At 38.9% G+C, this 13,031-nt stretch overlaps 1 protein-coding gene across 3 annotated transcripts in view; it reads left to right on the top strand.

The window, feature by feature from the left end:
• The window catches only part of VPS8 (VPS8 subunit of CORVET complex), a 247,363-nt gene that overhangs the window by 12,769 nt on the left and 221,563 nt on the right, over positions 1-13,031 (top strand). For all 3 annotated transcript variants that reach the window (XM_032338603.1, XM_032338586.1, XM_032338595.1), the window contains exons 3-5: positions 9-77; positions 5,447-5,577; positions 11,121-11,214. In XM_032338603.1, coding sequence (XP_032194494.1) covers positions 9-77; positions 5,447-5,577; positions 11,121-11,214 — 294 coding nt within the window. The remainder of the gene's footprint in view (positions 1-8; positions 78-5,446; positions 5,578-11,120; positions 11,215-13,031) is intronic.

Below are 13,031 nucleotides of genomic sequence, written 5' to 3'. Positions count from 1 at the left end.
CTATTTAGATTGATGACAAGGAGTTTGATATTCCTCAAGTTGATACTCCTCCGACACTGGAAAGCATACTTAATGAGGTAAGTATATATTAATGGCCACGGTCATGTTACGGAATTGATTTTTTTTTTTAAGATTTTATTTATTTATTTGATAGATGGAGATCACAAGTAGGCAGAGAAGCAGGCAGAGAGAGTGGAGGAAGCAGGCTCCCTGCTGAGCAGAAAGCCCAATGTGGGGCTCGATCCCAGGACCCTGGGATCCTGACCTGAGCCGAAGGCAGGGGCTTTAACCCACTGAGCCACCCAGGCACCCCTATGGAATTGATTTTAATGCTTTTGGGTTGATTATAATGTATATCTAGATCTTCACTGTCCAGTATGGGAGTCATTAGTCACATGTGGTGATTGTAATTTAAATTAGTAATAGTTAAGTAAAAATTAAAAATTCAGTCTCTCAGGTGTACAGGTACATTTTTTTTTTTTAATTTATTTATTTGGGACGCCTGGGTGGCTCAGTTGGTTGGGCCACTGCCTTTGGCTCGGGTCATGATCCCAGTGTCCTGGGATCGAGTCCCACATTGGGCCCTCCGCTCAGCGGGAGCCTGCTTCTGTCTCTGCCTCTTCCAGCTTGTGTGCTTGTGCTCTCTCTTTCTCTCTATGAGAGATAAATAAATAAAAATCTTAAAAAAAAAATTATTTGTCTGAGAGAGAGAGTGCATACAAGCTGGGGGAGTGGCAGGCAGAGGGAGAAGCAGGCTTCCCGCTGAGCAAGGAGCCCAATGTGGGACTTGATCCCAGAACCCTGGGTCATGACCTGAGCTGAAGCCAGACACCTAATGGACTGAGCCACCCAGGTGTTCCTGTACAGGTACATTTTAAGTGCTCGGTTGGAACATGGCTAATGGCTACTATAGTGTATAGCACAAATGCAGAGTATCTCCATTGTTAGAGAAAGTTCTGTTGGACGGCAGTGATCTAGACTATGAACTTCTCAAGAGCAGAAGCCGTGCCTTGTTCATGTCTACGCCCCGTAAAATGCCTCATACTTCGTAGATTTGAGAAAACATTTTAGTAAGCAAGGTGAAATATTAGATTCACATCACTTCTAAGGTTTATATTATGTTTCAGTAATAATCTCTACCAGTGATACTCAAAAAGCTCATCCTCTCATACGAGATATAACCTTGAAATGCTCCTCATCGCCTTTCTATGTAAAGGAAAAACCTCTACACTGTATCTTATGAGTACCATCTTTATTAAAAAGTTTCCTGGAGTTTTGAAATGATATTATTCTTTTCTGAAGTAGCAGGTCAGAAAGGCTTTGTCAAGGAACTTTGTGGAAGTAACATGTTGGTGAAGTATGGGAACTTTTATGTATCTTACATCTGATGACAATTCAACTCCGTCTTTTTTGCTTAAGACTCCTCTTGAAGTTTTATTTTCAAATTCGAGAAAGATTTAAATGCATGAATCTATTTTGGATCCATAGTTTTCTAAAAGATAATGATGCAGACGTTCCCTAAAAGAAATGCCCACTGACCCCATAGCTGTGAGTGAGTTAGGTCTGTTATCTTTTTATTACCCTTTCACCTATACTTTGGGGATTGTAGCCAACACGTCATAGGATGCAAACTACTTTTCTCTGTAGCTATATCTTTTATTATTCTTATATGACTTCAGCTTCTATTTTTATATCCATTTAGTGTTGCTGTTACTTTGAATATTTTAACTTAAAAAATGTATGATTGGTGTTAAGATGTAGCATTTGAAATTTTGACATGGAAAGCTTTGGTCAATGAAAGAATAGCTGGTTATAATGATGCTTATTTACTGCTTTCTGATAGAGAAGATAACTTTCATTTAGAGATGAAGAGATTAATTTTGGTTAATCCTCATTTCAGTTATTTTACTAAGTGTGAAACAAAAGTAAGTTTAGAAGGTTGTATATAAAGCCATATTTGAACATATTTGTATAAAAATGGCCAAGGGCCCCTGGGTGGCTCAGTCAGTTGAGGCCCTGAGTCTTGATTTCAGCTCAGGTCATGATCTCAGGGTTGTGAGATTGAGTCATGCATTGGGCTCTGTGCTCAGTGGGCAGTCTGCTTGAGATTCTCCCTCTCCCTTTGCCCCTTCCCCCAACTCCCCCCCTAAAATAAATAAATAAATCTTCAAAAAATGACAAATAAAATGCTCATATGAATGAAACTAGTTCATAGTGAAGAAAAACCATCTTTGCACAATTTACTTTTCTATGACTAATAGTAAGTATGGTCACTAGTGATTTACTGAGAAGAAAATACTTCTGAGCAGATATCATCCTCAGTAGTAATTTGGGTGCCTCATGTGTTTGGCTCATAGTGTTAGATGCTGGCATTATAAAATGCTCTATAATTGTCTCTGACTTTGAGAGAGAGTTGGAACTGGACATTGGCCAGCCTTCACATTTCCAAAGAGTTAGGCAGATGGATAAGTGAAAGCAAAAATGAAATTTAAGTTGTAGAACATTATGAAGATTATTGGGGGAAAAAGTATTAAAATGATTTTTAAAAAGAAAAAAATGATGGAAAGGGCATAAGTGCGAAGTGTGAATATGTGCATGCATATATTCTATAATGTTCGTTAATACCAACCTGCCGAGAGATTGGGAAGAAATGGACAGCCCAGACGTTTTATAGACTGGAAAATTAGAGATTACAGAGACCTCCCGAATCACAGAATTTAGGGCATGAAATAATGGTACTAGGCCTTGTCATTGTCTGGAACTGTGCAACCTCTGAGGTTTTTAATTGTGGAATTCCATTGTCTAACCATAGCCACCCCTTTGCCTCTCCATTTGCTTACTTTCTTAAACCTGTGCTTTGACCTACTCAAGACTGAGTTTCTTCTTCCTTTCCTGTCTCCCAGTCTGGGAAGTTCCTGCTTCACTTCATTTCTTCTGTGCAGCCAGAAATGTATTTTGAACTTCTTATTCAAGGGTAGTGTACGTTGAGAAAAAGTGCACAAATTGCAAGTGCGTAGCTTGGTGAATTTTCACAAACTGAACGCCTTGTGCAACCAGAATCCAGATGAATAAATAAAACATTACTAACACCTCAGAACCTCCTTGTGTGCCCCTTTAGTACCTAAGCCCAGGATAATCACAATCCTAGCTTCTACTAGCGCTGATTAGCTTTCTTGCTTTGAACTTCATATAAATGAAGTTCACCATAAAAGTGGTGTCACTTTTGTTTTAAATTAGTTGATAATGTCTGTATGGGTCTAATTCCATTGGTCTTTCTCCACTTGCCCCAATATCACATTCCAATGTTTGGTATCTAATAGTCTCAGATCCTTATTGTTGCTCTTCAAGATTGCCTTGCTTATTCTTGGTCTTTTGCATTTCTATGTAAGTTTTAGAATCACTTTTTAGTTTATACACAAAGATACACACTGAAATTTGGTAGGGTTGTGTAGATTTTACATATCAGTGCAGGAAAATTGGTATCTCTGCTGTGTAGATAGTAATTTTAAATTTAGCCATATTGATAAGCTTTAATTCTCTTCTTCATTTTTTCCTTTCGTGTATTCTATAAGCCCTTAACCCTGGCTTAATTTAACTGATCTGTTTTCTTTAATTACATCCCCAGGCTGCTTAGGAAAATCAGATAAGATTCTGATTGACCTTCTTGCTTAAGCCCTTGGTGCTGCAGTTCTAATTTCTGAATTATTTCCTTTCCCTTTTCCCTACAGCCTTTTCCCACTCTACAGCTGTCAAGAGACAATCTCTCCTTGCTAATTCTAATCTTGTTCTTAGCAGACGTGTGTGTGTGTGTGTGTGTGTGTGTGTGTGTGTGTGTGTAGATATCTGAAAAGCAGTTGGAAATGGGCCTAAAACCTCAAGAGAAATGTTGATACTGAAGATACAGCTTTTGAAATCATTAGCATGATGCTGGACTTGAAACTATAGGTATGGATTAGCTTCTTCATACAGGAAGTGTGTGAAATTGGAAGTGAAGAGAGCTAAGAATATAGTCCCAGAGAATAGCATCAGTTAGAGGTTGGGCTGAGGAGAAAATAGAGAACATGACTGCTAGAAGAGGCCTCATAAGTTGGGAGGTGTAGCAGGGCACAGATGTGCTGGAAACCAAGGGAAGAGAAAGTTTCAAGAAGTAGGGAATGGTCAGTAGTGTTAAATGATGTCAGGACAAGGGCATGCTAACTGAAGATAGGCCATGGATTTGGCTAGTACCTTCAGCAGAGGCTGTAGTCAGTAGCTAGCAACGGTGGAGAGTGTGGAAATAATGAATTGAGATTGCTCTCATTATGGGTGTCGATGGAAAGAGTAAGGCAGAATGCAGTCCAGCCAAAAGAGGAGTATAGTCAAGAGCATTTTTCTTTAATGTCTGTTGCTCAGAATCAACCTGTTCAAAGCTAAACCCCTCCTTCTGCCTTATCTGCGGTTCTTCTGCTCTCTTAGTGAAACAGGTATCACCGTTTGCCTGGTTGTTCAAGCTAGAAACCCTGGAGTCCTCCTCGATTTCTCCTTTCCCACCCCACCTCCCAGCCCACTCTGTTTCAATGTAAACAGGGACCTTGTGTTTTCCAGTAATGTTTCTTTAATTTTTCCTTCTCTTGACCTCTTCTGCCGATTTCTTTGCTCTATTCTCTTTTTCCTTGACATTGCCATACCTTCTTACTGGTTCTTAATAGTTTCCTTGTCTCAGTCTCCCCCAGTGTCCTCATCCGTCTTCCTGCTGCCCTGGTTTTCCTTGTAAGAGGTGGGTCCTGTCATCTTTGTTGCCTGCCTACTGTTTACTCTATATAATATCCTATTTCATTTAATGAGTAATACTGATTGTATGTCTGGTGTAGTACTGGGTACTAGGGAATATTGTGGTAGACAAGGAGGACATGGACCCTGCTGTCACCTGGCATGGTGAAATATAAGGCTTTTTACAGTTTGGGTCCCAAACCGTAGGATCACCGATGACTCCTGCTCATATATTCCAGGACTACCTTTTCCAGGAGCAAAATATGTTTTATGTGTTTGCAGATGCTCTTTCAAACCCAGGATGTCTTTCTTCTGTTTGTCTTATTTCTCACGACATACTGTTTGTAGTAAGGTGATATTTGTTTTCTTCTAATTAGCCACTGGCTGTTAGTTAACTAGTCAATCATCTGTAGAGATTTGAATTTTAAGAAATATTTTGCTGCTAACAATAATTTGCATAACTGCTCCTGCTTCTTCCTGGTACAAGGGAGAAATTTTTGGAATGAACTCTTTGTAGAGACAGAGAAATAGATTCATTATTGAATGTTAATTCATTCAATAACAATGCATAGAAAAAAGATTTTAAAAAAATAAGCAGAAATGAGCACAAGAGTGTTTTCGAGAAACCCATAATGCCTGTCTGACTTACAGGGTACTTGGAATTCTGAATTTATTGATCCATTTTCTTCCAATTTAGACTGATGACGAAGAGGAGTCTTTTGTTCTTGAGGATCCTACATTGTTAAACATTGATACTATTGATTCTCACTCCTATGATACTTCATCTGTGGCAAGTTCAGATAGTGGTGACAGGACCAACTTAAAAAGGTAAGTATTCACTTAAATCACACTTGCATGTGCTTGCAGTATTGATCATTTAAAATGTAACTATCTGTGCTACAGTATGGTCTGCTGAAGCCCTGCATAGGGAGTAGAAGACCCACTTGGGTGGAAGTAATTTGCTTCTTAGACCCTAAAGATCTTCCACTGTTGAGGGGAGAGGCTAAACAGGTGGATGCCATGACCACTGTCTTCTGCACCTCCAGTAGGAAGCCATAATCACAGCCAGAGCCCCCCCAGAAGCAGTAGAGTCCTAGGAGGGAGGCTGAGTCAAATTTGGCAGAGTGTCTGTGGTAGAAACACAGAGTTTGGTTCACCTCACCACCATTATGGTCTCTGCACTCGCCATCCCCTTCCTCCCACTCTCTAAGGTCAGCTGCAGCATTCCTTCATTGCCTTGGAATGGGTTCAGAGGAGAATCACAAAATGATTAAAGATTTGGGAAAAGGACTTCTAACCCTAAGTAACTTCATTTTGGCTGCTTTTCACCTTCCAAATTCTTGGAGAGCACATGAAAAGGAAAGCAAAGTGGAGGAAGGAATTATTGAATTCATGTGTAACTTTAATGTTGATAAAGTCACGTGTATTTTTCCTTTCCTAAATTTTGCTGGTATTAGTGCTGTCTTCTTAGCTTGTCAACTCTTGTGGGATAGGGACCATTGCTGGATATATTAACCTGTTCATCACTGACTCCTACAAATAGATAAATGTGTTTTCCCCCCAGCTTTATTGAGATATGACTGATAGATAACATTAGGCAAATATAAGGTGTAAGTGTGATTTTTTGATGCACTATTTGTGAAATCATTACCCAGTAGGGTTAGTTAGCACCTTCATCACCTCACATAATTACCCTTTCTGTTTTGGTAAGAACATTTAAGATCTACTCTTTTAGTAACTTTCAAGTATATAACACGTTATTGCCAGCTATAGTCCTCATGCTGTATGTTAGATCCCTAGAACTGACTCATCTTACAACTTGAAGTTTGTATCTTTGACCAACATCTCCACGTTTCCCTCACTTCTCAGCCCCTAGTAACTACAGTTCTACTCTGCCTCTATGAGTTAGTCTTTTTTTAAATTCCACATGTAAGTGAGATCATATAGTATTTGTCTTTTTTCTGTGTGACTTACTCCATGTAGCATAGCGCCCTCAAGATCCATTCATGTTGTTACACATGGCAAGATTTCCTTCTTTATCATGACTGAATATTACTCCTGTGTGTGTGCATGTGTTTGTGTGTCTGTGTGTCCATCCTCTTATTTATTTTTTTTTTAAAGATTTTATTTATTTATTTGACAGAGAGAAATCACAAGTAGATGGAGAGGCAGGCAGAGAGAGAGAGAGAGGGAAGCAGGCTCCCCACTGAGCAGAGAGCCCGATGCGGGGCTCGATCCCAGGACCCTGAGATCATGACCCGAGCCGAAGGCAGCGGCTTAACCCACTGAGCCACCCAGGCACCCCCATCCTCTTATTTTTACCCATTTGTCTGATGGTGGACATTTAGATTGTTTCCGTATCTTGGCTATTATGAATAATGCTGTAATGAACATGGCAGCGCTGATACTTCTTTGAGATAGTGATTTTGTTTTCTTTGGCTATCTACCCAGAAGTGGGAATGTTGGATCATATGGTAGTTCAGTTTTTAATTTTGGGGGAAACTTCCATACAGTTTTCCACAGTGGCTGCACCAGTTTACATTCCCATCCATCAGTGCGCAAGGATTCCCTTTTCTCCACATCCTCACCAACACTTGTGGTCTATTGCCTTTTTAAAAATTTTTTAAAGATTTTACCTATTCATTTGAGAGAGTGAGAAAGAGAGAGAGAGAGAGAGAGCAAGCACAGGCCAGGGTAGGCAGGGAGAGGGAGAAGCAGACTCCCTGCTGAGCAGGGAGTCCAGTGCAGGTTAGAACCCGGGACCCTGGGACCATGACCTGAGCCGAAAACGGATGCCCAGCTGACGGAGCCACCTTGTCTTTTTGATAATAGCCATTGCAATAGGCAGTATCTTATTGCGGTTTTGATTTGCTTTTCCCTAATGATTAGTGATGCTAAACAGTTCGCATGTACTTGTTAGCCATGTGTATGTCTTCTTTGGAAAAGTGTCTGTTCAGATCCTCTGCCTATTTTTTACTCAGATTGTTTGATTTTTTTGTTTTGTTTTGTTTTTTTGTTTTTGCTATTTGGACAGTCGTCTCCCTTTTCCACAGGGGATACATTCCAAGACCTCCAGCACATGCCTAAAACTTGCAGATAGTACTGAATCCTATGTAAACTATGTTTCTTCCTGTATATACCTATAATAAAGTATGATCTGTAAATTAGACATAGTAAGAGATTAACAACAACAGTAATAAAATAGAACAATTATAAGAATGTACTCTTATTACTAAAAGTTATGTGAATGTGGTCTCTCTCAAATATTTTATCGTACTATACCTACCCTTCTTATAATGTCTCGAGATGATGAAATGCCCATGTGATGAGATGAAGTGAGGTGAGTGACATAGGCATGACACTGGGTTAGGCTACACTATTAACCTTCTGACAACACCTCAGAAGGAGGATCATCTGGATTGTGGTTGACAAGAAGTAACTGAAACCATGCAGATAAGGGAGGATTGCTGTATTTTTTGGATATTAACCCCTTATCAGATAAACCATTTACAAATATTTTCTACTACCCTGTAGGTTGTCTTTTCATTTTGTTGATTTTCTTTTGCTGTGCAAAAGGTTTTTAGTTTGATATAGTCTCATTTATTTATAGTTGCTTTTGTTTATTGTGCTTTTGGTGACTTATACAAAAAATCCATTACTATGACCAACATTAATTTCCCCTGTTTTCTTCTAAGAGTTTTATGGCTTGGGTTTTATATAAGTCTTTAATCCATTTAATTCCTATAATTTTTGTGAGTGGTGTAAGATATACAGTTTCATCTGCATGTGATTATCTAGTTTTCCCAACACCATTTATTAGAGACGATATTCTCTCCCCATTGAGTGTTTTTGATTTCATTGTCAAAAGGTAGTTGAATGTATATACAGCTGTTTTTTTCTGGACTCTCAATTTTGTTCCATTGGTGTCTCTTGTCAGTTTTATGCCAGTACTGTACTGATTTTTGTTTTGTGTTTGTTTCATACTGTTGAGTACAGCTTTGTGAGAGAGTTCGATCAGAAAGTGTGATGCCTTCAGCTTTTTTTCTCGAGATTGCTTAGGCTAATTGGGGTCAGTTGTGTTTCTAAACACCAACAGTGAAATATCTGAAAAAGGAGTAAAATAATTCAATTTATAGTAGTATCAAAAACAGTAAAATACTTATGAATAAATTTAACCCAAGAAGTGAAAGAGCTATACACTGGGAATTATAAGACATTGCTGAAAGAAATTGAAGACACAAATAAATGGAAAAATATCCCATGTTCATGGATTAATATTAAAATGTCCATACTGCTCCAAGCCACCTGCAGTCAAATGCTCTACCACTGAGCTATACCCCCTCTCCAACCCATCTGTAGATGCAACACAGTCTTTTATCAAAAACATATTGGGGGGGGGGGCTGGGTGGCTTAGTGGGTTAAAAAGCCTCTGCCTTTGGCTCAAGTCATGATCCTAGGGTCCTGGGATCGAGCCCCATATCGGGCTCTCTGCTCAGCATGAAGCCTGCTTCCCCCCCCTTCTCTCTCTGCCTACCTCTCTGCCTGCTTGTGATCTCTGTCTGTCAAATAAATAAATAAAATCTTTAAAACAAAACAAAACATATTAGGGGGTTTGGGAGAGGGTTGTTGGGTTATGGACACTGGGGAGGGTCTGTGCTATGGTGAGTGCTGTGAAATGTGTAAGCCTGACGATTCACAGACTTGTACCCCTGAGGTAAATAATACATTATATATATGTATTATTTAATACATAAATAAAAATATTAATAATATTAATATTAAAACTTTTTTTTAAGTTGAGATTTTTCGCAAAAGTAGAAAATCTAAAATTTGTATGGAACCATGATAAGTGATTTTGACAATCTGGTCTCTACCTGCTTCGAAGATACAATGTCTTTTAATGAGTAAATCACAGGAATTACAAGTCCCAGCACAAGGTATCCAGTCAGTGATACTGTAATGGTGATGGAACAGAAAGGCTGGTAGCTGCCCTTAGGGTGAGCACTACATACTATATGTACTTGTCAAATCACTAAGTTGTACACCTGAAACTAACATGTGTCAGTTGTACTCAAATTAAGAAAATATATATGGTGTCTGGTTTTTTTTTGTTTGTTTGTTTGCTTTTGCCTTCTTTAATGTCAGAACTGACATAAAAGCATAGCATCAGACTGGACCCTGCTTACCATTTTGACTTAATCTCTAAACACCCCCACACCCATCCTTGTGGTCGGTGCCTTTTGTGTACTTATATTCCCTTCACATAGACATCTTCATGTTTCTATTTGTGCCTTTTTGTTGCCTGCCACCCTCCTCATTATCCATCCAGGCCAGGTCAGACATCTCTTTTCTATAGTTGTCTCTGATAGCCCCCTAATAAATAGGATTAAACTCTTTATTTCATCTCTGTAGTGCTTTATCCGTTGTTCTTTTCTAACATTTATCTTTTAAGATAAAGTTACTTATGGGGCTCCTGGGTGGCTCAGGCAGTTAAGCATCTGCATTCAGCTCAGGTTATGATCCTGGAGTCCTAGAATCAAGCCCCGAGTGGCATCGGGCTCCCTGCTCAGTGGAGAGTCTGCTTTTCCCTCTGCCTCTGCCATTCCCCCTGCTCTTCTGCATTCTCTCTCCCTCTCTTGATAATTCTCTCTCTCAAATAAATAAAATCTTAAAAAAAAAAAAGATTAAGTCACTTATGAATCCCTCTATTTAGGCTGCGAGGTCCTTGAAACCAGGAACCTTGACTTCCTTATTTTTGTCTCCCCAGAGCATACTTTCAGTCACAGAGAGGAGGAGCTCAGTGTTTGGGAGAAAATTAAAAATTATTTTTTGTATGATGATGAGTTGGGTAAGTGAAAGGAGCATTTAGTAGGAGCAGCAGAGAAAGAATAATGAGTGGGGATTTTGAGGTGCTTGGTGGAAGAATGAGAGAGGGCAGTTAAAGACAGGAGGGCAAGAAAGGTGGGCAAGGGTAGAAGGTAGGTAGGGGTAAGGCAGACGTGCAGGGCACGATAGGCAGTTTTCTGGTGAGTAGTTGAAAATCTTGCTATAGTTGAAGGTGGGTGAGGAGCAGTTTGAATCAGTGAAAAAGGAATGGTAGCTTTATTCATTTTCCTGCTTGTGCTTCTCTGAGGTTCAGGGTGGGTTTAGTACAACATCTTAATGTAGGACCGTTGGAATCTTTATACCCTTTTGCCAACAGAGCTAACAAATTACCGTCAGTGTTGTTTTCTACTTTTCTTATTTTTAATGTGTGTTTTGGACTTTCAAAGCTTTGAGACCCTGGTTTTTCAAAAATTTTTTTATGTTCTTAAACATTTTCTTTATTTTCTTCTTTTCTTTCTTTCTTTCTTTTTCTTTTTTTTTTTTAGGAAGAAGAAATTACCTGATTCTTTTTCACTCCATGGGTCAGTTATGCGACATTCACTTTTGAAGGGAATTTCTGCCCAGATAGTGTCTGCAGCTGTAAGTATTTTGTTCTCTCCCCAGCTTTGTAACCTGCAATGGCATAATGAAGTAGGAATGAGCATAAAACAAAGCACAGCACTTCTCTTGGCCCGAGGCTTAAAAAAAGAAATAGAATCTGGCTTTCATGGGTTTTGTGTGATTGTTTTTGACTCATAAGACATGGCTACACATCTTGACGTAGAAATTAGTGCAGCCATGAAATAAAGGTCTGCTCAGAGTCTCTGGTGTGCCTAAATGAAATATGGCAGCAAGCCTAAAAGGAACACTATCTGCCTTTTCTTTAAATTCCTTTTCAGTTTAGTTGCCATCTTGTGTATTTGGTTGAGTTAGAGTGCTTGTTTTTTTTAGTCTTTTCATATGGAGAAATGATTGATCAGAATCTTTTACAACTGAGTGATTTTCTTGTAATTCACAAAACCCTTTTCATGTACCTTATTTTATTTACTCTTACGACTTTGAAAGTAAGGAAAGCCATATCCTGTTTTACAAATGAGAAGAGAGGCTCAGAGAGGTGATATATTAACTTGTCTTACATCATTGGGTTAGGAGATAGCAGAACAATTACTCAAAATTGGGATTTCTGGCTCCAGCTGTCGTGCTGCTTTGTTGTGAAATGGAGGTGGTATTGGTGAATTTGGCCAGTGTGTAATGGCTGCAACAGAATGTCTGTGGTCTTCTTTGAAATTTTTTTATAGTACAGAATTGATGCAAAAATGTTTAATAGATCATTAAGACAATAGATGCTGATTCTGGTATGTTTTATCAAATTTTCCTTTGACCTCAAAGCCTATTAATTCTATGCGGCCTTTAAGTTTTAGTTTTCTGAATTGGTTGTGTAGGTCCTATGTATAATAATGATGATGACAATGATGACATATTCATATCCCAGGAACCTTGACTTTTTAAATGTTTTCATGGAGTTTGATTGGTATTTTGCATATTCAGTTTGGACAGTTTTAATTTTCCAGAGGGTAAGAGCTTGATAAAGGAGTGGCATCACAACATCATAATCACATTGCAATTGTCACGTTTATCTGAGAAAGCTTTTGTTGTAGAAACCTAACCAACCAAAGTGAAAAAGGAAGAAAGTGTTCTCTGTGTATACCCTGGCCCAGCTCATATATCATGAAGTCAATTTAAATAGAGAGATAGTCAAGCCATGGAGGAAACCTGGGCAATTGTCCTTCCTCTTTTAGGTGGAGAGTAACTCAGATTTGCTAGAATGGGAACCACCTGTTGAGGATTACATTTCCATGACGTTTTCTGAATTTAATCCTTATGTAGGTGATGAAATTCATTCCTTTCAAGATCAAGATGAACCAGAACAGTCATTTGACCCACCTGTGCAGTTTTAAAAATATTTTGAATAATGGAGACTGAACTAAAACTCAGACACCGAACATTGATCAGATAAATCTGTTATTTAAAAGGGTTTCTTCTCCCTCTTGAAGAGGAGGGAAAAATTCTAATAAATCCCAGAGTGTTTGCATTCTGTTCTTATTTCATTGCTATGGCTGAGCTCCTTTGGTCTGTTAAAATGAAACCTGCTTTTCCTGTGACAGTGCTCATACACTGCCTTCCTACTTTTGGGTTACCAGCTCAATTTAAATTGTATGCACTTCTGTGATGGTTGGTTTATTAACATGTAAGGCTAGTTATATTTTGGGGTATCTCTCTCCTAAATTGTTGTTCAATAATACCTTCAGCCATGTGGATAATGATGGTTATGTTATTAGGGTTGCCCGGGGCTTCGCTCATCACAGCTTTGCAGCCCATGCATGAAGAACACGTAGGAGAGATGAAACTTTTGGAGT

The sequence above is a fragment of the Mustela erminea genome, chromosome 1 (genome assembly GCF_009829155.1).
Source record: "Mustela erminea isolate mMusErm1 chromosome 1, mMusErm1.Pri, whole genome shotgun sequence".
NCBI classification, from domain to species: domain Eukaryota; kingdom Metazoa; phylum Chordata; class Mammalia; order Carnivora; family Mustelidae; genus Mustela; species Mustela erminea.
Note: the sequence above shows the minus strand (reverse complement) of the source record. Positions and strands in the feature narration are given on the sequence as shown.